The sequence below is a fragment of the Eptatretus burgeri genome, chromosome 11 (assembly GCF_056783735.1).
Source record: "Eptatretus burgeri isolate ZD-2024b chromosome 11, Ebu_testis_v1, whole genome shotgun sequence".
Taxonomy (NCBI): Eukaryota; Metazoa; Chordata; class Myxini; order Myxiniformes; family Myxinidae; genus Eptatretus; species Eptatretus burgeri.
Genome location: NC_140971.1, coordinates 94360224 through 94385223, shown reverse-complemented (window position 1 = coordinate 94385223; position 25000 = coordinate 94360224). Strand labels below are relative to the sequence as shown.

The window sequence follows — 25000 nt, the reverse complement described above, 5'->3', positions numbered from 1 at the left end:
GATACAGACCAGTTCACTCTATCCTGGATATGCTGTTTCTGCTCTCCCAACAATGGATGGAGGTACTCAATGTCAGACATGAAATCAGAGCCATATCCATGGGCGTATCGCGTGCTTTTGACACGGTCTAGCACCCTGCTTTGCTCACGAAACTCTCTTCCTTTGGTATCCAAGGCCATCTCCACTCATGGCTCGCAGACAACGTGTGGCCTCTCCTGTGGTGGTGGTGGTGGTGGTCGTATGGCAGCATTGGTGCCAGGGTAGCTATCATTTCTTGAAACGCGACTGTGTCGCTGATGCAGTTCCTCTCAACCAGGACACACACTGGAACTGGTACTCATTTCGCCGACCTCGGAAGGATGACAGGCTGAGTCAACCCCCTGCCCTGGTGCATTTATTCAGCGGCCGACGGGGCTTGAACTCAGGACCCTGGGATCCCAAGCCGCCACCCTAACCACTGAGCCAACACCAGGCTGCCTCTCCTGTCATTGTCAACGTGTGGCCCTTAATGGAATTTTCTGATCCCCTCTTCCTGTCCAGGATGGAGTTACTCAAGGCAGTGTTCTGGGCCCTGTTCTTTTTCTGGTTTCCATCAATGATCCCTCTGACTCTGGAAAATCCTCTCTATCTCTTTGCTGATGACTGCACCCTCTGCTCTACCATCTGTCATCCCTCAGATCAGCAAGCAGCAGCCTCTTCACTCTCTGCAGATCTGGATAAAATCACAACCTGATCCAACACTTGGAACATGTCTTTCAATTCTGACAAATGTCACACTTTCACTGTCTCTCCAAAAGGACCAACTGGAACCCCTTCCCCCCTCACTTACTTTCTCAACAATCCTCTTGAAGAAGTCCTTTCATTCAAGCTTCTGCGTCTCACTATCTGCCATGATCTTTCCTGAGAAAGCCACATTCCCAACCTCGCCTCAAAAGCCAGTCGCTAACTCGGCAACCTCCATCATGCAAACTCCTTCCTTAGCACACCTGAGCTCCTAATGACATACAAAGCTTTTGTCCGCAGCCTGATGGAGTCCTGCTCTCCCCTCTGGGCTGGTGCTCCCGCCTCTCACTTTTCTCAGCTTCATGGTGTGGAAACCAAAGCATTTAGGATCATTGGTATCTCCCGTATTAAGGCTGCCTGTTTGAGTCTCTCACTGTCTCAGCGCAGAGAGGTCGGTGGTCTGTCTTCTACCATCTCCTCTCAGGCCTTGCCCCCCCCCCCCATAAAATGGTATGAACGTTGGAAATCAAAAGAGTCGAAGAAAGAAAGGTCAAGGAAAAATGAAATTTAGATTTTCACATCTTTAACAAATTTACTGGATTAAGCACTCACGTTGAAAGATTATTTTGAGCAGAAGACAACTCGGCCAAATGGAGTGGTCAATATTGACCAACTCCACTGAGTATTAGCCTGGACCACGACCCAAAAGGGGCACTGTGCAATGGCTAAGGTCCACAATCATCAATGTCGGCGACTTCTGCAAGTATGCTAATATGCAGATTATAAGCCAATAGGTACCACTTTGGGTTATGGCCTTTCCCAGAAACTTAGAACACACCAAATACAGAATGTTAACATCAACACATCGATGTGTACCTTCTGTGAGCTTGAGGGTGCGTGTGACACGTCGCTGTGGAGTGACACGCCGCACACTGGGATGCCGCTGCAGAGCTCGTTGACCACTCCCAGCATAGGCATTGGCAAGCCAAACCACTTCAAAGTCGCTGGGAAAATCACTTGCAGCATTGGCTCTTGGTAGAAGGCGCCAAGTATAGCTTGGGGAACTGCAAAGAGCAGTCGAGATAAAAGAAGCTCGTGCCCGTGCGGTGTAGTAGCCAGAAAAGGTGATAATGTACTCTGGAAAGATAAGTGAGAAAATCATGGAGACGTGCATTGAAACAGAAACATAATACCGACACCATTTGAGATTCAAACTTTTGATTTCAGACAGAGAATTTTTTTTTTTTAAGCAGTGTGTCCCAATACACAGAAATTTAATGGTATGATGAGGATAGAAAATGGAGGCCTGATTACAATAGCAACATATGCAAGTGAAAGACTAAAAAGGCACGGTGACACACAGTGATTGAGACAATCTTGGCGATCATTTATGTGATAAAAGATGGCCTCGCTTTATTCTGGTCATCACTCTCCTGCTTTGGGAACACACAAAATTACATTCAGCAGTGTCTTGGTGAGGGTGAGGTTAATCCATTCTGAGTTTGCAGTCACGTGACGACAACCAAGTGCAAACATCAAGTCAAACTTATTCTCTTATTTCTGCATTGACAGATATTTAGTAACAAAATGTAGAATACTTTAAATTGAAATAAAATATTTTTCTTCGTTTGAAACAGCGACAATTATTCCTACCTTCTTGTGGGATTGGCTGGGGGAAGTTTTTGGCCAAAGTCCTTCACGTCACGAACTGGCTGGCCAGGCCTGATGTCCAACTGAGTAGTCTGGCCAGAAATTAGTAATTTGTTTAGGGTGCCAGCGATAGATCGCCGACTTCGCAAAGGAATCCCTGGGATCTTTAACTTCCACCAATGAATGCTGACAGATGGGACGCCAAGTTGAACGTCCATCCAAGGGACGGCACACACACCGCAATGACAGTTAATAACTGGGTCATGATTCGAACTGAGGCTACACGGGTTTGAGGCGGCGTGATTATATATTCTGTACGTGTCTTTACAGGAAACGATGACATTTTTTCAGAAAGGCAGCTCTTTCCCATCGGTGCTAGAAAATCCTTGGCTAAGATATCTGCAGAGTCTGCAGTATTGGACACTGCTAAAGATCAGGGAGAATCATCCTAGGTCGAAGGGAAAGTACAAGGATTTCAACTATCCTAGGACACAACATGAACTATCCAGGCCCGTCGCGAGGGGGGGGCATTTGGGTGCAATGCCCCCCCCATGGCGCATCTAGTGCCCCCCCCACTTGTACGCCACCCATTTATGCCCTGTTGCACCCTGTGAACAACTTAGTGTTTAAGGATGAGTGCCCATTGTGAACTTGCTGTTTAAGAGTTCACCTGTGTGAACTTAAACCCTTATTCCAGATGTTCAACGTGGTGAATAATAAGGCCTTCTTGGATAAACTGTTCTTTAATAATATCCTTCTTTGAATAACAGTCAAGAGATAAGTGTGCGCTTCCCAGTGCATCTCCAAAAGCAATTGGCAAGACAATACAGTCCAAGACCACAAGATAAAAGATAATAACACAAGCACCAACGCCAGCAGCCAAGACCTCGTGTCGAATGTCGATGTTGTGGGTGGTTATGTCTATCGTGGATCATTTAGTTTTAAGGAATAGCCAATCAGCGTATTCGATATGGAGACCCTATTGAGCAGGTTACCTGATTGGTTGTAAGTTAGGTATAAATGTAATATAGTCATAATATGATAATATGAATAAGGAAAAGACATAAATTTACATTATTAAAGATGAAGTGCACGTGCACCACGTGACCTTCACAGCCCGTCAACCCTCCATCTTACAAAAGTAATTTTATAATAAAAATTAAAAATATGTGTTTGCAATCGTGGTTACATTTGAAATTATGCAGATAAAACCTGTTTTTGATACATGGATCATTTAATAAATAAAACCGTCAAATGTCGCGAGTCGCGAGATTAGTGACGCAAGTCACGAGGGACGAATCACAGAGCGCGAGCTAGCAGCAGGAGAAAAGGATGTGGATGATGGATATACGAAAATGGCTCAGAAAAGGAAAAAATGCAAGCGACGAAAATGAAGAAGATGATGAAAGACATGTTGGAGGAGGAGGAGAAGACGATCATGTCGATGAAATACCGACAGAAGTTGGCCAACCTGGCCAAGCCAGCAACGTCAGCCCTGTGGCTGGAGCCCCAACGCACGCAGCCGAGTTTCCACGCTCGGCGGCGGCCTTGGGATCGGGTGTGACTGTCAAGCCGCTTCCCGATGATCTTGGAAGTGAGAGACCGAATCAAGTTGTTCTACAGCGGTACCCTGGCCATCTGTTGCAGAACAAGAGTCGCTCGTTTGTGTCCTCGTGGTACGAGACTAATGAATGGCTGGAATACAGTGTGCAGACAGATGCAGTATTCTGCTATCCATGTAGGAAGTTTAACACCACACGTGGCCCAGGGGACTCTACTTTCACAGTGCGAGTCTACCGGAATTGGAAACATGCCGTTGAGAAAGGCAGGGGGTTTCACAAACATGCAACTTCAAAGGAACATTTAACTTGTGTTTTGAGGTGGAAGGAGAATGAGAGGCGCATCGATTGTGGTAAGGAGATTTCCACACTCCTCAATGCTGACCAGCTAAATAGAAACCAGTACGATGTGTCTGCTGTTATAGATGTGGAATTTCTCGCCGAAAATCAGACACCTTTTGGAGGGAGCCTTGATAATTTTGAAGATATGTCAGACGGGCACAGTGGGCTCTTCCTCTCGCTTTTAAACTACACACTCAAAAAAGACACCGAGCTCGCCGAAATAATAAAGCATATCCCACGAAACGCAAGCTATACTAGTCCGGAAATGCAGAATGAACTGATCTGCACATTGAATAATGTTGTGACGGATGCCATCGTGGAAGAAGTAGGCACATCGTGGTTTACCATCAAAGTGGATGGGACGAGAGACCCCACTGAATGTGAGAACATATCAATCATCATTCGCTTTGTATCGGCATCAAATGAAGCAACAGAGCATCTACTCACAATAGCTACAGCCGACGCTGGAGATGCAAAAACATTGACAGACCTAATAATTGCAGAGCTGATAAAAACAGGACTTGACACATCAAAAATATTAAGTCAGGTGTACGACGGGGCTTCGGTAATGGCTGGGAAGCAAGGTGGGGTGCAAAAGTTATTGCAAGAGATAATGGAAAGAGAAATCCCCCATGTGCACTGCTGAAATCACCAACTCCATCTGGTAGTTATCCACGCACTGGCAGCAGAGAAAGCTGTCACTGATTTCCTTGAGGTTTGTTGTTGCCTGTACAAATTGTTCGGAAAGCCCACTGTTGCTGCACAGTATAAAGGTGAGCGGTTAAAACGACTTCTTCATCAAAGTTGGACAGGACATTTAGCCACCGTGTCTGTGATCATAGGATCTTTTAAGGATATCACATTCTGACTGTCGGAGATTGATGCAGAGCACGCCTCCGGTGCAGAGATGAGGATGGAGGCTATTGGGCTTTTGCGGGAAGTCTCTGGGCCTGCCTTCATGTTCATTGCTATCTTTGTACAAAAACTGCTGATGTTGTTCGATGGCCCTAACAGACTCTTGCAGGCAGAGGACATGGACTTGCTAACGGGGTTGGAACTGGTGGCGAGTGCTACAGTGTGTGTGAAGAAACTCCGCTCTGAGGATGAGTTCACTGATCTGTGGAACAAGGCCAACGATGCTCGCACTTCTACACCTGCACCACCAAAACGGAGATGCACAATGCATAAGAACTTGGAACAGTTTGTACTTTTGGAGACTACAGGACAAAACAACGACAATGACAAGACGGAACTGCAGAGGGTTTTTTTTATAGCGCAATTGTCACTGTGCTTGGAGAGATCGCTCAGCGCTTCAGTGAGCGCAACACACAACTCGCCCGTTCACTCGCTGCCTTGAATCCTGAAAATGGCATGTTTTTGGATCCCCACTTGCTCCAGCACATCATGACATTAACAAAGTCAACCATCAGTGAAGCAGAGTGTGTGGTTGCAAAGCAGTTCATTCGCTCACAAACAGAAAAGGAGCCAAACGAGAGATGGACAACACAAAAACTCCTCTCAACATACCACAAAACGCTGGAAGCCATGCCAAGTGTAGTGACTGCTATGAGACTTGGACTAACATTTGGTGCGTCCACTGCCATGTGTGAAAACTCATTCTCAACATTGAGGAATGTCTACACTGACCATCGACGGTCCATGCGCCATGCATGCAAGGCACAACTGGTACAGCTGGCCTTCGAGAGAGACCTCACACGTAAATGCCTGAATGAATGGAAGGAGAAGGTCCTCAGAAGATTCCACACCGAGACACGTCGCCTGCAGCTCTTCTGACAGTGAGTACAGCGGTATAAACACTATACGAGGAGTTCAGATTGTGTGTGTGACTGCTGGTGATGCATGTGTGGTTGTGGTTGTGGTTGTGGTCAGCACCCGCCGTGGTCGGCTGCTTTGTACTTCTGATGTTTAAGTAAAGGCCCGGTCACACCTTGACGTTTTAGCCAGCGATGGCAATGTATTAAAATGTATCTAAAACGCTGGCTTACGCTGAACTTTTGATGTTTTTTTTTTTTAAGATTCGGACGTATTCATAGCGACTTGGTCTTATGTATAACGCATTGGTAATGGACACAGAACGTTTCGTTGTGTTATAGATAACTTATACCAATGAATGCTGAACCTGTTGTCGGCCTACACAACCGATGCCCAACGATAGTCTAACTTAGGCATAGCGCATTGCACGCATCGCCGACGAGGTCGTGACGTAGCCTATTAAAAGGCTGACGCACAACGATTCGAATCATAACTGCCGTAGAAATGGAAGTGTCAACATCGCGGTCACACCTTGGCGATCTTGCCCGCGTATGCCGACCTAAGATAAATGTGTCTAAAACGTTGGGGCACGTCAAATATGGTATGAGTAAGTTTGGTATACGTGAGTACAACGCTAAAGTACGCTATCATACGTCGTAGTAAGTAGAGTACGTCAAGAAATTTTAAACATGTTCAAAATTTTACGACGTACTCGGCGTATGACACACGTTCCGCATGCGATGGGGATAAGTTTTAAACACGATATGCGGACGCTTACACACGTCCACAAACGCTACTTATAAGTACTCATAAGTCGAAACACGTCGCGGTAATGTCTTTTTTACGCGAAACTTATTTCTAACTTATGTTTGACGTGCTTTGAACCAATTCTTTACGTAGTCCCAACACACATCGACGTATGTAGACGTATTCCAATGACGTCTTCCGGTCGACAAAAAAAAAAAAAAATGAACGTGTTTCTAGCTTACAACTGCCATATCAAGACGTGTTCCCAGCGGTTTTGGGAATTGGTATATAAAAATGCTGCTCATAAAAGGGGAACCCAACAGTGTTTTCGAGTCCTTATTTGAGTCGATGTCCATGTCAGCAGTAACAGTATCAGTATCAATATCAGTATCAGTATTAGTATTAGTAGTAGTTTGTTCATGTTGGCAGTAGTAGGTGAGTGTGAGGGGGAGGGTGTGGGTTATGATGGATCGTCCTTGCGTTTAACGATTTAAATGATAAACTCAACGATTTAAATGGCTGCATCTCCACTATTGAAAGTAGACGCTTGCGCTCAACAATTGGATTTTTTTTTACACTCAACGACTTTTAAACGGTACCACTCAGCTATTTTCATTGTTTACAATGAACGATTTAAATTGCTGTCACTCGCCTTTGTTTTTTGACGCTGGGGTTTGGAAATTTTAATCGTTTCTATTGAACGTGCTGAATCGCTCAAACCCCACTATTGAAAGTTGACGCTTGCGCTCAACAATTCGATTTTTTTTACACTTAACGACTTTTAAACGGTACCACTCAGCTATTTTCATTGTTTACAATGAACGATTTAAATTGCTGTCACTCGCCTTTGTTTTTTGACGCTGGGGTTTTGAAATTTGAAGCGTTTCTTCTGAACGTGTTAAAACGCTCAAACTCGACTATTTTAAAGACGCTGCGGATGGACAATTGGAATCATAGCCAAGCTAGACATCGAAGTGTGAACATCCTCGTCATGCCGAAGAAAAGTTTGAAGAATGCTGCAAGTAAGTGTCCTGGCCGTGGCCGTAGACGCTGACGCAAGGACGATCCATTATACCGACGTCTTTCAGCCTATGAGTAACTTAAAAGTAACGTCTGTCGATGTGTGGCAACGATCGCGTAACGTGCCAACAACACGTTAATCATAGGTTAGAAATAAGTTTCGGGTACGCTAAACATTACCTCGGCGTGTCTCAACTTATGATTAACTTACAAGTAGCATGTGTTGACGTCTGTCAACGATCGCAGACCGTGCATACAACTTGTGGCCAGCGTAGCAGAACGTGTGAGTCATACGCCGGCATACGTCGTGAAATTTCAAGCATGAAAAAATTTGAGGACAACCAAAAAGTACAACGTTTAAAGCCAACGTACAACGACGTATGGCAGCGTTTTTCAGCGTGCTCTCAATGTTATCAAAACTTACCCATAACGTATTCAACGTGTGCCAGCGTTTTAGAAAAAAAATTCAAAAATCGGCATACGTTGGCTAAAACGTCAAGGTGTGACCAGGCCTTTAAATGTTGTGTTTGGTGCTTTGCATATCCCATATCTTGTGCTTTGTGCATAACCTTACCTCTGTGTAATTGACTGCTTTAAATGCGGACCTTGCGGTATCTTCAGGCTGGTCGTATTTGCTGTTGATAGTTTAACGTGATGATCGCAGGTCATAGCCCACTGTATCTTATTTCAAAGTGCACTGATTCTGGTGCCAACCTCCCCCGTTTAGTCATTGTATCTCTGGTATATTAATTTTCTAATGCCAATTCTTCACAACACCTTGTATAAGTGCACCTGAATTGGTGCCAATTGTCTAATCATTGAATATTTGCATTGTGAATGTGCCAGTTTGTTGCGGCTCTCCTGCATTCGAATAATTTTAGGCCAAAAACATCAGAACATCTTAAATCTAGCTGAGATCAATTTGGTTAGTATGCGACGGCAACCTCAGTATATATATATATATATGTGTCAATGCTGCATAAATACAATAGTATACCAGGTTATCAAAAATATTAAATATAATAATTGTGCCCCCCAATCCAGTTCATATGCCCCCCTTAATACTGAGGCCTGGCTACGGGCCTGGAACTATCCCAGTACACAACATAAACTATAACTCATGCACTTTGAAAGGATTCCACCATTTTAAAATATATTACAGCATTTGTTAGCTCAAATTGTTTTTGTTGGGTTTGAAATGGACGAACTATTGTTCATGAGCACACAACATACAGGTCCTATAGAACAGTTATATCGGTAATTATGTGTTTTAGTTAGGGTCCCTGTCCCTTGGTTAATGGGTGAATAAATGTTCATGCGCTGTGAAGTTATTTTAATAGTCAGGGTTTTTACGTCAACGCCATCTTCAGCAACAATGTTCTGCTCGCGGCATTCTCTCAGAGCTCGCCAGCAAGCACGTACGTGGGCAGAGTTCACAAAGGCCTGACGTCTCTCTCGCAAATCCTCGGCAGATCGGGGACGAGAGGCCGTAAGTCGGTCAAAGGGCACAGAGCGAGCTCCAAGAGAAGCACAGCCTCTTCGGGGGGCGGGGAATCAAGACGCCCGACATGTCCCCCGACCAATGATGGAGAGGTAACGGAGTTTCCCGGGCGAATGAGGTGCGCGGAGGGGTGAGACGCGTTCCCCCCGCCCCGACGAGGGGCGAGTCGAAATAGACGGAACAGGCGGTGTGAAAGGGTCTTGGAGGAGTCTTCTTCTTCTTGTGGTCGCCTGGTCTCCTGGTCGTTTTGGACCCGTCTCGCCGTGCCTGGACTCGTGTCGCCGGTGGTCTTCTGGCTCTCATCTCATCGCTGGCTCTGGGCGCATCGCAGCAATCCCTCACCTCGTCTTACCGGTGTCTGGATTTGGCTTGCCTCTTGCTGGTGCCCGGTTCGACTCAGATCGAAGACCACACGAGGTGGACAGGTCCGAGGCAGAATCTGGTCTTCAGTTCACCCTTTCCCTCCGAGATGGAGGCCTCAATAAAGACCACTTTAGGTCAGTTTCTTTTAGGTGTGTGGGCGTGTGTGTGTTTGTGGTGCCAGTCCAGTAAGTAGTAATTGTTTAAGTGCCTTGCTGTACATACGTGCCTCTTATATTCGGATAACTCTGCTTCTTAAGTGTCCCCCTGCTCCATTATAAATAAACCCATGTGTTGGGTGGTCGCGAGACTACCGTTATTCTCAGGTTTTCAGTCTGTCTGTATGTATCTAATGGACAGCTCTAGAGGTCAGAGGTGTCAACTGATTTTGATGAAACTTAGGTAGGTTCATACCAGGATCTAGTGGGATGCTTTTGAGCACCGTTGCTTTGGACGCCACCGTTGTCCAGCAACGGGACTTTGAAATGTTTGAAAAAATCAGAATATTTTTATATATTTTTTTCGAAAATTAAAAAAAATCTGCTTCCGCACTTTTATGCGCATGATAATCAACCTTTGTCAAAAACTTTCAGCCCGATCCATCAAAAACTGTATGACTAGTATGCAATTATATAGCGACCACCCATGTCGTCTACCGGCTTGTTAAATGGATTGGTTAGTTTTGTGTTTCTTTTATTGGTTTTGCATGTTGGAGAATTAGAAAGGCTGTTGCTGCTATAAAGGGACATTTGGACCGACGGAGGCTCGGTGACCGTCCGCTCAGGTCACACACGCTTCGAGAATGCAAGCATCTCGTTCCATACGAGCATCGTCGAGGGTGAATTTCCCCGGTAGTTGGACGACGTGGGTATTTAGGTAAATCGAAATTGGCAATCGACCCTACCCCACGTGGTCGACCTATTGGCGAACTTCGGTCCGATAAGGGACCCGTCGGCTCCGGAGTTATCCGGGGTGACTATGTATACATTCCGGGTGATCGGTGCAGCCAACTCCACTGCTCCATCTAGCGGTCGTGCTCACCGCCGATACTCGGCACCGCAACTCTACCTGTAGTAACCATTACCACTCAAGGATCACTCAAGGAGAAGTCAAACACAGCATATTAAAATGCGAGTGGGAAGGAGGGACCTCATGATGTGAATAATACCACACTTGCATATGTACATCATGACTATACTCGGGTCTCATGTGACCTTTTTTTTTTTTAGACATGAGACAGGACACGGTGCCCCACCCATCATGTACCCCCTTTATCCCATATACTTATTTTTAGATCCTCGTGGAGGATCTCTGAGTTACTCAGGATGTTGTTCTTCATCTTCTTCTTGTGGACTTTTTTGTTTCACAGCCTACAGTTTTCATCAAAACTTCCTGAAACTTGGCATACATATGTAAAAATACCCTGTGCACACAGTAACCATCTCCGATTTTGAAAATTCCTCCAAGAAAAAAAAGCTATGATGTCAAAATATCTCCGCGAATGGAAATCGCCTAAAAAATTATCTCCGAAACTAGGCAAGCTTTTTGAATTCTGTTTGCGGGAATCGAACAGGGCCTTAGCAGAGATGAATTACAGCACATATGATACATCACTATGATGTCATATCAATTTTTATGACGTCATTCCTATTTTTGGACATTTTTTGTTTCACAACCCAGAGTTTTCCTCGGATCTTCGTGAAACTTGCCATGCATATGCAGAAAGCCCACGCGCAGGCAGTAAACATCTCCGATTTTGGAAATTCTTCCTCGAAAAAAAGTTGACGTCATAATATCGCCGCGAATGGAAATCGCCTATACCATTATCTCCAAAACTAAGCAAGCTGTTTGAATTTTGTTTGCGGGAATCAAGCCGGGCATTAGCACAGATAATTTATCGCAAACCTGATACATCATAATGACGTCATATTCGTTTTTATGACGTCATCATGAAGAGGACGAGGATCTTAGCTCATTTGAGCTTGTTATTCCTATAAGGCATGGCTGCATGTCACTTCACTGATGGCTTTAATCAAAGCACAGAAAGCTGTCCTTCACAGACATATTGCAAGTCCATCCGTGAATCTTAATGAGGATGTGAAATGAAACGAAACACGGAAAGAGGATAATTTATGACATGCATCATTGATACTGCTGCTGTTGTGGTAGTTGTGATTTGTGCGCTACTTCCGTGTACATATACATACATATACATATACATATACATATACATATACATATACATATACATATATCGGGAGTAGTGGCGTGCGCCTGTAATCCGGCTATTCGGAGGCTTGGGTTGGAGGATCGCTTGAAGACGGGAGCTCTGCACTGGGCCGCGCAATGAGAGGGTGTAGGGCAGCCCGGAATCATGGCGAAACCCAATCCTTATCCCTGTGTCGTAAGAGACGACCAGGGTTGCGTCAGGAAGGGCATCCGGCGTAAAACCAATGCCAAATCAGTATGCGGATCATAACGGATGATCCGCTGTGGCGACCCCTAACGGGAGCAGCCGAAAGACGAACAACAACATACATACATATATATATATATATATATATATATATATATATATATATATATATATATATATATATATATATATATATATTCTATTGCTTCAAGAAGTATTACAAAAAACAGTGCTTTCAGAAAGTATTCACACCCTTTGACTTTTTCACATGATGTTGTGTTACAGCCTGAATTTAAAATGGATTAAACTTACATTTTTGTCACAGATCGACACAAAATACCACATAATGACAAAATGAAAATGTTTTGAAATTTTTACAAATAAATTAAAAATGAAAACCTGAAATGTCTTGCATCAATAAGTATTCAAACCCTGAATCAACACATTGTAGAAACTCCTGAGGCAGCAATTACAGCTTCGAGTCTTCTTGAGTATGTGTGTATCAGCTTTGTACATCTGGATTTTGGGAATTTCTCCCATTCTTCCTTGCAGATTTGCTCAAGCTGTCAAGCTGGATGGGTAGTGTCGATTCACAGCAATCTTCAAGTCTTTCCACAGATTCTCAATGGGATTCAAGTCTGGGCTTTGGCTGGGCCACTCAAAGACTTTCACGTTCTTGTTCTGAATCCATTCCAGTGTTGCTTTGGCTGGATGATTAGAGTCATTGTCCTGTTGGAACATAAATCTTCGCTGCAGCTTCAGGTAGTTTTGCACTCTGAAGCAGGTTCTCATCAAGGATTTGCCTGTATTTGGCTCCATTCATTGTTTCCTCTTTGCTTACAAGTCTCCCAGTCTTTGTCACTGAAAAGCATCCGCATAACATGATGCTGCCACCACCATGCTTCAGGGTAGGGATGGCATTAGATGGGTGATGATCTGCGCTTGGTTTTCGGCAGACCTAGTGCTTTGCATTCATTCCAAAGAGTTCAATTTTCGTCTCATCAGACGTCTCAGAATCTTTTGCCTCATGCTCCCAGTCTTTCACATGCCTTTTTGCAATCTCCGGGTATGCTGTCATGTGCCTTTTTCTCAGGAGTGGCGTCTGTCTGGCCACGATCCCATAAAACCTAGATTTGTAAAGTGCTGCAGAGATTGTTGTCCTTCTATCAGGTTCTCCCATCTCAGCCAAGGAACTCTGTAGTTCTGTCAAAGTGGTCATTGGGTTCTTGGTCACCTTCCTGGCCAAGGTCCTTCTTGTCCAGTTGCTCAGTTTGGTCAGATGGCCAGCTCAAGGAAGAGTCTCGGTAGTTCCATATTCTTTCCATTTCCTAATGATGGAGCTCACTTCTTGGGAACTTCTAACACTCTGGAAATTCTTTTATACCGTGCCCCAGATCTATGCCTCCTCACACTTCGATCTCGGAGTTCTCCGGACAGTTCCTTGGACTTCATGGCAGAGTTTCTGCTCTAACATACACTATCAACTGTGGGGCCTTATATCGAAAGTCGTGTTTCTTTCTATATCATATCCCATCAATTAAATTGGCCACAGGGAGGCTCCAATCATGTTGTCAAGACATCTCAAGGACAATCAAAGGAAATTGGATACATCTAATCTCAATTTGGAGGGTCACAGCAAAGTGGTTGAATACTAATGGTCGAAAGGCATTTCAGCTTTTAATTAATTTGCAAAGATTTGTTTAAAAAATAAAATAAAATGAAATTCACTGTATTATTATGGGGTATTTATTATGTGTAGATCAGTGGTCAGGAAACCGTGCGGTTTCGGAAAAATGATCTGTGTGGTCGGGAAACCAGTCAATCGCTAACAGGTTAAAGTTCTAACTTTACGTAAGGGAACTATGTTTTGAGATTTACAATATAAATGAAGTTTATTGTAGGATGTTGTGAAATTAACAATTTACAGCAATCCTTTCAATTATATTATATTGTTGCGGTTCTCGGAACCCCATGCATACAACAGATAGTGTCCCAAGACAGTTATTCCATTATTATACGTGTAGATAGCCCCTTTCCTTTTGTTTAACGGGATAACAAGGGAGTGCGTTGCGAAGATGTAATAGCTGGGGTTGCTTAAATCATTTTCTCCTTCATTTCATCCCTACTCTTCTTCTTTTCTGATTATTCCTAAGGTAAATCAGCCACGTGCGCCTTCGCTGTAAGGTAGGGCCTCGTGGAGGCCAGCACATGCGGCGCCGCAGTGGGGAAACTGCAGCGCCAAGTCATGTGGTGTGCTTGTTGGTGCGGGATTATCGACTCGAGCTTCCGATGATCTGGGGAGGATTGCCGGTTACATTAAAAAGGCATACGAATGAGTGTCTCTTTCGAGGCTACATGAATGGTGTTTTTCACAGCACGGGAAACAGCCAGCACGACGCCCACACTGCACGAAACGCGTACGGAGGCCGATAAAGCCGACTCCATGCCATGTTTGGCGGGATACGAGTGAGCGGGTTGAAGCAGCTTCTTCCTTTTCAACCTCAATATCCGACACATATTGGTGTACGCCCCGCGCACACGCTAGCGGAGTCGCGTGAACGCAAGCGCTGGCCACGTGCTTAATGGCGGAACCGCGCACATTGTATGGAATGTGCTCGAAAGCAGACACGTACGCCGCTCGTGAAACGTGCATGGATTTATCCATGGCGATGTACCTTCGGTCCTTGCTGGCAGCAGCGGATTCTCCACGGATGGTGAACGTCTTCTCGTCTCTACGGCCAGCAAAGCTGCGATCGAGCTGGGGGAACGTACAGTGCGGAGCACATTGATCGACGCTTGTCAAACGCCCGAGCTGGCATGCGGAAAACTCGACCGGTCGCCCGGGCACGCGCGGGGGTTTTTGCAGGATGATTCGCGTGCCAATTTCGGTGTGGGCGATTCGTGTCATGTCGTGGGGTTGGAGCGAAATATGTTCGGTCTGGGATGGCCTTGCCGGAAACGAAGTGAGGCGGTTTCCGGCCCAAGCTGGCGGGCCACGTGAGGGGTCGGGGCCAATCGGAGCGCCAGATTCAGGTGATGACGTTACGATTCGGGGTGGCCCCTCCCTATGAGCTGCAAATCCTATAAAGGTCGGAGAAGTCCCTCCGTCTCTCTCTCTTGCTTTTTGAGTTTTTCCGCCTCTCGCCTCACCTCATCGACACCACCACGACCCGCCTCCTGCTGCCCGGACTCCGCCTCGTCTCCGCCCACACGACGTCGATCCCACCCACCTACTACTCCGTCCTCACACTCTGGATTCCGCCCTTTCTCGACTCAAGCTCCTCCTTTACGGTGCCCAATTCCTGGTTCTAAACTCCCTCTTCATCCGGTTGTGTGTGTGTGTGTGTGTGTGTGTGTGTGTGTGTGTGTGTGTGTGTGTGTGTGTGTGTGTGTGTGTGTGTGTGTGTGTGTGTGTGTGTGTGTGTCCTGGCGACTGTCTGCCTAAGGAAGACTGCAGGAGATCATTATTATTATTTTGTTATTAATTTCACGTTAAGTCTGCTCTGTGTCCCCTTTTGTAAGTTGACTGTTTATTTGCTGCACCACACCTCTCTCCCCTATCTCTGCACAACACACCCCAATAAATCTTCACTGTGCCACATGTCTTTCCTCGCCCACTGTTCATAAATTATCATTTGGAATGTTCCCAGCTCGTCTTTGTGGTTTCTTTCATTGATCCAGCATGGTCCGAATCCTAGTTTAACCAGGACTTTATTCCCAACGATCCGTTCCTTTTAGCTGGAACGTCCTTGGCAGTGTCGCTCGGCTGCATCCGATCCGGTAGAGTGATCCAGTTTGGATAAGGCATACCGAGGGCGTGTTCCACGGTAATAAAACCACGTGATTAATGTGGAAACCCGATTAACCCATAGACGGGAGGACCCGAGGTCACGCGGTTGAGTTATTGGCGTCCACGGTCGGTTAAGCGACCTGCCACTTCACGGAATTATCTGTCTGCGATGGCCTACAATTCCGGGGAGTCTGGTGGGAACAGAGATAGCTCCCCCACCTAGTTGTCTTCTCACCAGACCCCCCCCCCAATCCACAACAATATTTTAGAAAAGTCACTTCTGTACAATTGTATGTGTGACATTCCGTTTCACTCATTGGACAGCTTGCCTGACTCCAACCACAACTTCAATCCGATTTAAAAAATAAAAATAAAAAAAATCATACAACCACCATGTTAGAAATTCATGTTATGCTAAGCCAAATACATCTTTAGTGCTGCCATAGTCACAATCACCATGCCCTCCCGAAAAGTTTTCCCTTCAGTGTAAAACGACCAAAGTGACAGTTGAAAGGATGCTGAAAGTGTGCAATAATGACCGCAGTGCAATAATCTTCATCCTGATGAAGTAGCAGAAGGAAGGAAGGAAGCAGTCACGGGCCTTGTGAAGATAGACCTCAAGGATTGAGGCAACAGTTTGTTCCCTTATACATCACCCAAATAACGATGTGGCATTCTCTCAAGTAGAGCTTTAAACCATGTCATTATAAAGGTCTTTGTCTGAGGTCATTATTTACTTTTAACAATGTTCATATATGCTGGAAGAAGATAATTCGTTTTGGGTCGTTTATTAGCACAATTAACCTTCTGTGTCACATCTCTTTTCCGCATATCTCACGGAACTGAGTTTGGATTGATGACAGTGACGGACCATGACATGTAGGAGCTGATTCAATGAAGCCGTTGATAGCAGGATAGGGGAGGGGAAAGCATTAAATATTTCACCGTTTCGATGTGGGAATGCACATTTGCTTTTATGAGCTGGAGGAGGGTGAGGAGGGGAGGACAGACTTGGGAGGTTGAAGACTTTCGGTGTGGGGGTGGAGGTGTGGAGGCTGAGGAGTTGGGGGTGTGGAAGGCTTGAAGTGGGGAGGCGATTGCCACCTTCAGGTGGGGAGGGTGAGGACGAGGACTTGCAGTTGGGAAAGCAAAGATGGGACAGAATTGGGAAGGGGAGGTTCAGGCTTTGGGGTTGGTGGTTGAGTAGTTGTGGTGGGGAGGGGATTTGAAGGCTTAGAGTGGGGAGGAGATCGACACATTAGTGTTGAGAGGCGAAGGTTGAGGACTTGGGGTTTGTGAGCCTTGAAATCACATATATATATATATATATATATATATATATATATATATATATATATATATATATATATATATATATATATATATATATATATATATATATATATATATATATATATATATATATATATATATATATATATATATATATATATTGCACGGGTGTTCCGCAAGTGCCTGTTACTTTATTATTTGACGATAGCAGGAACCCTTTCGAATGAAGCATAATGGAGGGACGCACAGACATTTCTTTTTCCGAAGTAAATTGTTCCCCACCATTCTGAACAGCTCTGGAGGATAAATTTATCGTCACAGGCGGATGTGGAGACGACAGCAACTGCGAAAAGGGGACAAGACTGGAAAGTGGGAATTGGTTACCAAATATTTAGGGTGGAATGCAGGGAGAGAGATTTAATGAGAATTGACCAGAATTCCCCTATTGAGAGTGCAGTTCAGTTCGGAGGAAGCCATGGTTGGAGCAGAGTTGGAGTGCTTCACAGTTCAGTGTGAGTATAATAATGGAAATAGTTACAGGCACAAAATACATCAAAACAAATTTCACACTAGGTGATCTCATTGAGATGTTAATCAATAAAAATTACCCCCGTGTGGGGGTGACGGTCATCTCTATAATACCACAAGTTCTCAATGTTCAGTTCAGGTAACCGCGAAACAGTCCAAACTAACCGTTTAGATTGAAATAGTGGAAATAAAAGAGAAGAAAAGAGAAGAAAAGAGAAGAAAAGAGAAGAAAAGAGAAGAAAAGAGAAGAAAAGAGAAGAAAAGAGAAGAAAAGAGAAGAAAAGAAAAGAAAAGAGAAGAAAAGAAAAGAGAAGAAAAGAAAAGAGAAGAAAAGAAAAGAGAAGAAAAGAAAAGAGAAGAAAAGAAAAGAGAAGAAAAGAAAAGAGAAGAAAAGAAAAGAGAAGAGAAGAAAAGAGAAGAAAAGAGAAGAAAAGAGAAGAAAAGAGAAGAAAAGAGAAGAAAAGAGAAGAAAAGAGAAGAAAAGAGAAGAAAAGAGAAGAAAAGAGAAGAAAAGAGAAGAAAAGAGAAGAAAAGAGAAGAAAAGAAAAGAAAAGAGAAGAAAAGAAAAGAGAAGAAAAGAAAAGAGAAGAAAAGAAAAGAGAAGAAAAGAAAAGAGAAGAAAAGAAAAAGAGAAGAGAAGAAAAGAAAAGAGAAGAGAAGAAAAGAAAAGAGAAGAGAAGAAAAAGAGAAGAAAAGAAAAAGAGAAGAGAAGAAAAGAAAAAGAGAAGAGAAGAAAAGAAAAAGAGAAGAGAAGAAAAGAAAAAGAGAAGAGAAGAAAAGAAAAAGAGAAGAGAAGAAAAGAAAAAGAGAAGAGAAGAAAAGAAAAAGAGAAGAGAAGAAAAGAAAAAGAGAAGAGAAGAAAAGAAAAAGAGAAGAGAAGAGAAGAAAAGAAAAAGAGAAGAGAAGAAAAAGAGAAGAGAAGAAAAGAAAAAGAGAAGAAAAGAAAAGAAAAAGAGAAGAGAAGAAAAAGAGAAGAGAAGAGAAGAAAAAGAGAAGAGAAGAAAAGAAAAAGAGAAGAGAAGAAAAGAAAAAGAGAAGAGAAGAAAAGAAAAAGAGAAGAGAAGAAAAAGAGAAGAGAAGAAAAGAAAAAGAGAAGAGAAGAAAAGAAAAAGAGAAGAGAAGAAAAAGAGAAGAGAAGAAAAAGAGAAGAGAAGAGAAGAAAAAGAGAAGAGAAGAAAAGAAAAAGAGAAGAGAAGAAAAGAAAAAGAGAAGAGAAGAAAAAGAGAAGAGAAGAGAAGAAAAAGAGAAGAGAAGGGAAGAAAAAGAGAAGAGAAGGGAAGAAAAAGAGAAGAGAAGGGAAGAAAAAGAGAAGAGAAGGGAAGAAAAAGAGAAGAGAAGGGAAGAAAAAGAGAAGAGAAGGGAAGAAAAAGAGAAGAGAAGGGAAGAAAAAGAGAAGAAAAGAAAAGAGAAGAGAAGAGAAGAAAAGAGAGAGAAGAGAAGAAAAGAAAAGAGAAGAGAAGAAAAGAGAAGAGAAGAGAAGAAAAGAGAAGAGAAGAAGAGAGAAGAAAGAGAAGAGAAGAGAAGAAGAAAGAGAAGAAGAAGAAGAGAGAAGAAAAGAGAGAAGAGAAGAAAAGAGAGAAGAAAGAAGAGAGAAGAGAAGAAAAGAAAAAGAGAAGAGAAGAAAGAGAAGAGAAGAGAAGAAGAAGAGAAGAGAAGAGAAGAGAAGAAAAAGAGAAGAGAAGAAGAAAAGAGAAGAGAAGAAGAAAGAGAAGAGAAGAAAAGAGAAGAGAAGAGAGAAGAAAAGAGAAGAGAAGAAAGAAAAAGAGAGAAGAGAAGAGAAGAAAAAGAGAAGAGAAGAAAAGAAAAAGAGAAGAGAAGAAAAAGAGAAGAGAAGAAAAAGAGAGAAGAGAAGAGAGAAGAAAAAGAGAAGAGAAGAAAAGAGAGAAGAGAAGAGAAGAAAAGAGAGAAGAGAAGAAGAGAAGAAAGAAGAGAAGAAGAAGAAGAGAAGAGAAGAAGAAGAAGAGAAGAAAAGAGAAGAAGAGAAGAGAAGAAAAGAAAAAGAGAAGAGAAGAAAAGAAAAGAGAAGAGAAGAAAAGAAAAGAGAAGAAGAGAAGAAAAAGAAAAAGAGAAGAGAAGAAGAAGAAGAGAAAAAGAAAAAGAGAGAAGAGAAGAGAAGAGAAGAAAAGAGAAGAGAAGAGAAGAAGAAGAAGAGAAGAGAAGAAAAAGAAGAAAAAGAAGAAAGAGAAGAGAAGAAAAGAAGAGAAGAAGAGAAGAGAAGAAGAAAAGAAGAGAAGAAGAAAAAGAAGAGAAGAGAAGAAAAAGAAGAAGAGAAGAAAAAGAGAAGAGAAGAGAAGAAAAGAGAAGAAAAAGAAGAAAAGAAGAAAAAGAAGAAAAAGAAGAAAAGAGAAGAGAAGAAAAGAGAAGAAAAAGAAGAGAAGAAGAAAAGAGAAGAAAAAGAAGAAAAAGAAGAAAAGAGAAGAAAAGAGAAGAAAAGAAGAAAAAGAAGAAAAAGAAGAAAAAGAGAAGAGAAGAGAAGAAAAAGAAGAGAAGAGAAGAAAAAGAAGAGAAGAGAAGAAAAAGAGAAGAAAAAGAAGAAAAAGAGAAGAGAAGAAAAGAAGAAAGAGAAGAGAAGAAGAAAGAAGAAGAAGAGAAGAAAAGAAGAGAAGAGAAGAAAAAGAAGAAGAGAAGAAAAGAAGAAGAAGAAGAGAAGAAAAGAAGAAGAAGAGAAGAGAAGAAAAAGAGAAGAGAAGAGAAGAAAAAGAAGAAGAAGAGAGAAGAAAAAGAGAAGAAGAAGAGAAGAAAAAGAAGAAGAGAAGAAGAAAAAGAGAGAAGAAGAAAGAGAAGAAAAAGAAGAAGAAGAAGAGAAGAAAAAGAAGAAGAAGAAAAGAAGAAAAAGAAGAAGAAGAAAGAGAAGAAAAGAGAAGAGAAGAAAAGAAAAGAAGAAGAAGAAGAAGAAGAAAAGAGAAGAAGAAGAGAGAAGAAAAAGAGAGAAGAAAAAGAGAGAAGAAAAAGAGAGAAGAAAAAGAGAGAAGAAGAAGGGAAGAAAAGAAGAAGAGAAGAAGAAAAAGAAGAAAAAGAAGAAAAAGAAGAAAAAGAAGAAAGAAGAAGAAAAGAGAAGAAAAGAGAGAGAAGAAAAAGAGAAGAAAAGAGAGAAGAAAAAGAGAGAAGAAAAAGAGAGAAGAAAAAGAGAGAAGAAAAAGAGAAGAGAAGAGAAGAAGAAAAAAGAGAAGAAAGAGAGAAGAAAGAGAAGAGAAGAAAAAGAGAGAAGAAAAGAAGAGAAGAAAAAGAAGAAAAAGAAGAAAAGAAGAAAAGAAGAAGAAGAAGAAGAGAAGAAAAAGAAGAGAAGAAAAGAGAGAAAAAGAAGAAAAAGAAGAGAAGAAAAAGAGAAGAAGAAAAGAAGAAAAAGAAGAAAGAGAAGAAAAAGAAGAAAGAAAGAAGAAAAAGAAGAAAAAGAAGAAAAAGAAGAGAAGAAAAGAAGAAAAGAAGAAAAGAGAAGAAAAAGAAGAAAAGAAGAAAAAGAAGAAAAAGAAGAAGAGAGAAGAAAAGAGAAGAGAAGAAAGAAGAAAGAAGAAGAAAAGAGAGAAGAGAAGAAGAAAAGAAGAAAAAGAAGAAAAAGAAGAAAAAGAAGAAAAAGAAGAAAAAGAAGAAAAAGAAGAAAAAGAAGAAAAAGAAGAAAAAGAAGAAAAAGAAGAAAAAGAAGAAAAGAAGAAAAAGAAGAAAAAGAAGAAAAAGAAGAAAAAGAAGAAAGAAGAAGAAAAAGAGAAGAAAAGAAAAGAAAAAGAAGAAGAGAAGAAAAAGAAGAAAAAGAAGAAAAGAAGAAAAAGAAGAGAAGAAAAGAAAAAGAAGAAAAGAAGAAGAAGAAGAAAAGAAGAAAAGAAGAAGAAAAAGAAGAAAAGAAAAAGAAGAAGAAAAAGAAGAAAAAGAAGAAAAAGAAGAAAAGAAGAAAAAGAAGAAAAGAAGAAAAGAGAGAAGAAAAGAAGAGAAGAAAAAGAAGAAAAGAAGAAAAAGAAGAAAAAGAAGAAAAGAAGAAAAGAAGAAAAAGAAGAAAAGAAGAAAAAGAAGAAAAAGAAGAAAAAGAAGAAAAGAAGAAAAAGAAGAAAGAAGAAAAAGAGAAAAAGAAGAAAAAGAGAAGAGAAGAAGAAGAAAAGAGAAGAGAAGAGAAGAAAAAGAAGAAAAGAAGAAAAAGAAGAAAGAGAGAAGAAAAGAGAGAAGAAAGAGAGAGAAGAAAAAAGAGAGAAGAAAAAGAAGAAGAAGAAGAGGAAGAGGAAGAGGAAGAGGAAGAGGAAGAGGAAGAGGAAGAGGAAGAGAAGAAGAGGAAGAGGAAGAGGAAGAGGAAGAGGAAGAGGAAGAGGAAGAGGAAGAGGAAGAGGAAGAGGAAGAGGAAGAGGAAGAGAGAAGAGGAAGAGAGAGAGAGAGAGAGAGAGAGAGAGAGAGAGAGAGAGAGAGAGAGAGAGAGAGAGAGAGAGAGAGAGAGAGAGAGAGAGAGAGAGAGAGAGAGAGAGAGAGGAGAAGTGAGAGTGAGAGAGAGGAGAAGTGAGAGTGAGAGAGAGGAGAAGTGAGAGTGAGAGAGAGGAGAAGTGAGAGTGAGAGAGAGAGGAGAAGTGAGAGTGAGAGAGAGGAGAAGTGAGAGTGAGAGAGAGGAGAAGTGAGAGAGAGGAGAAGTGAGAGAGAGGAGAAGTGAGAGAGAGAAGTGAGAGTGAGAGGACAAGTGAGAGGAGAATTAATGAGTGAGTGAGTGAGAGGAGAAGTGAGTTCGAGGAGAAGTGAGTGAGTGAGAAGTGAGTGAGTGAGAAGTGAGTGAGTTCAAGGGGAAGTGAGTGAGTTCGAGGGGAAGTGAGTGAGTTCGAGGGGAAGTGAGTGAGTTCGAGGGGAAGTGAGTGAGTTCGAGGGGAAGTGAGTGAGTTCGAGGAGAAGTGAGTGAGTTCGAGGAGAAGTGAGTGAGTTCGAGGAGAAGTGAGTGAGTTCGAGGAGAAGTGAGTGAGTTCGAGGAGAAGTGAGTGAGTTCGAGGAGAAGTGAGTGAGTTCGAGGAGAAGTGAGTGAGTTCGAGGAGAAGTGAGTGAGTTCGAGGAGAAGTGAGTGAGTTCGAGGAGAAGTGAGTGAGTTCGAGGAGAAGTGAGTGAGTTCGAGGAGAAGTGAGTGAGTTCGAGGAGAAGTGAGTGAGTTCGAGGAGGAGTGAGTGAGTGAGAGGAGAAGTGAGTGAGTGAGTGAGAGGAGAAGTGAGTGAGTGAGTGAGAGGAGAAGTGAGTGAGTGAGTGAGAGGAGAAGTGAGTGAGTGAGTGAGAGGAGAAGTGAGTGAGTGAGTGAGAGGAGAAGTGAGTGAGTGAGAGGAGAAGTGAGTGAGTGAGAGGAGAAGTGAGTGAGTGAGAGCAGAAGTGAGTGAGTGAGAGGAGAAGTGAGTGAGTGAGAGCAGAAGTGAGTGAGTGAGAGGAGAAGTGAGTGAGTGAGAGGAGAAGTGAGTGAGTGAGAGGAGAAGTGAGTGAGTGAGAGGAGAAGTGAGTGAGTGAGAGGAGAAGTGAGTGAGTGAGAGGAGAAGTGAGTGAGTGAGAGGAGAAGTGAGTGAGTGAGAGGAGAAGTGAGTGAGTGAGAGGAGAAGTGCGTGAGTGAGAGGAGAAGTGAGTGAGTGAGTGAGAGGAGAAGTGAGTGAGTGAGAGAGAGGCGCGAGAGAAACGAGCTTCGCCTGCTCAAGCCCCGATTTGATCAAATAAATCAGATCCTATTTATGTGATATCAAAATGATAGATTTGCGTGAGCACGAGTACAAAACCTCGACATCCATTTTCAAGTAAACACCTTCAAACGCACCGTAAATTAGTGTTGAGAATTGTACAATCAGATTACTCACCATTGCTGACCATGCTGCTGGTAAAGTCCATGTCCACCGTGACATGCGTGCAGTTAGCACAAAGTACTGGCGGTTCTGGGTTTCCACCAGTGGCCATCTCTCTGCCAGGGCTTAACAACAAGTTTGCAAGCAGAAGCCTACAGATCAACCACAGATGCATGGTGTGATTCACCAACTTTCATCAAGGGGCCAGGCAGGTGTGTAACATCACCGTGCAATGTTCGCCGAGGGTTAGGCCAACCATCCAGCAAAAGTTAGCGCTCATTGACAAGCCGTGACTGATCACGAGCTAAAGGAATGTTCTCGGAAGGCTGCAGGTAATGAACATGGTGAAACTACCGCACATGTCCCAAACTACCGCACATGAAACAAAGAGTCCCAGTCACACCTGGGCAAAGGGTAGAACAGTTAGTTCACGTTTACTGCAGCACGTGGAAGATCAGAGGTTGTAGACATGGCTCGCAAATAGTTTCATGCAAATCTCTCTCAAAGCCAGAAACCAAATCAGATGATCGGAACACTGGGTCAAGTGCACACAAGATGGGCAAAAGTTCCACAATACTGCATCCCCAAACGCATGAGGCTTCAGTCATCGGTGTGAAGATCAGGGCGGAAGTAGATGTATCGGATGTTCTAGGGGATCTGTGCGGAGAGGATGAAAAATAAAACTGGACGTCCCTGGACATTCAAACACTTTTTCTTCCTCCGTTTCTTCTCCATCGTTTCGAAACTGCGCTTCTTGAGACCGAAGAAGACTTCCAACTCCGACAGCCGACCACAAGCGATAACATTTTACATCTTCGACACCTTGATGAGACTGCAAAACAATGCGACGACAAACGTACAATTGCAGTTAACAGATGCAAAACAGTGGAGTTAAATGGGTTACGACGTACAATGTTACCTTATGGGAACTATATCAGTAATAAAAAATGTTTAAAGGCACCAAAAAAATTCAAAAAAACAGAGTGTGCTTTGGATAACATGATGGAGAAACAAAGTGTGCCAACAACATTTTGACACATTATAGAACAAAAATCAATTAGGAAACACAAAGGAGAAGGAAACTTGAAATGCAGTGCACAGTAATTCTCACACGTCTTCTTCTTATTATTATTATTTAGAATGCAGCACATGGCTACAGGTGGGATCTCGAGTGAAGGGCACGGCTGGCTGTGCCACCGATGCAGTGCCCTCTGCAGGTTATACCAGAAATTTGTTAATGGTGCCGGCGGTAGCTCGCCTACTCTTCGCAAAGGACACCGTGGGATCTTTAAAGTCCGTCGACTCATGCCGGCAGACGAGACGCCCGGCTTAACGTCCACCCGACCCGAAGGATGGCATCACCCTGTGTGTGAATGAAACACTGGGGTGACAGTGTATAGCTGGTTCGGGATTCGAACCCAGGCCAGACAGCTTCGAGGTGAGCATGCGTACCTGTCGGCCAACTGCCAAACCTTTCTTTCAGATAAAAACACTTCAATGCCAGAGAAGGTGGGTCTGCGAGTACTCCCG

At 42.9% G+C, this 25000-nt stretch overlaps 1 protein-coding gene across 2 annotated transcripts in view; it reads right to left on the bottom strand.

Moving 5' to 3' along the window:
• The window catches only part of MBTPS1 (membrane bound transcription factor peptidase, site 1), a 189619-nt gene that overhangs the window by 137806 nt on the left and 26813 nt on the right, over positions 1-25000 (bottom strand). For both annotated transcript variants that reach the window (XM_085847449.1, XM_085847450.1), the window contains exons 2-3: positions 23486-24302; positions 1600-1860 (exon numbers count right to left, since the gene is read on the bottom strand). In XM_085847449.1, coding sequence (XP_085703575.1) covers positions 1600-1860; positions 23486-23645 — 421 coding nt within the window. In that variant the 5' untranslated portion in view covers positions 23646-24302. The remainder of the gene's footprint in view (positions 1-1599; positions 1861-23485; positions 24303-25000) is intronic.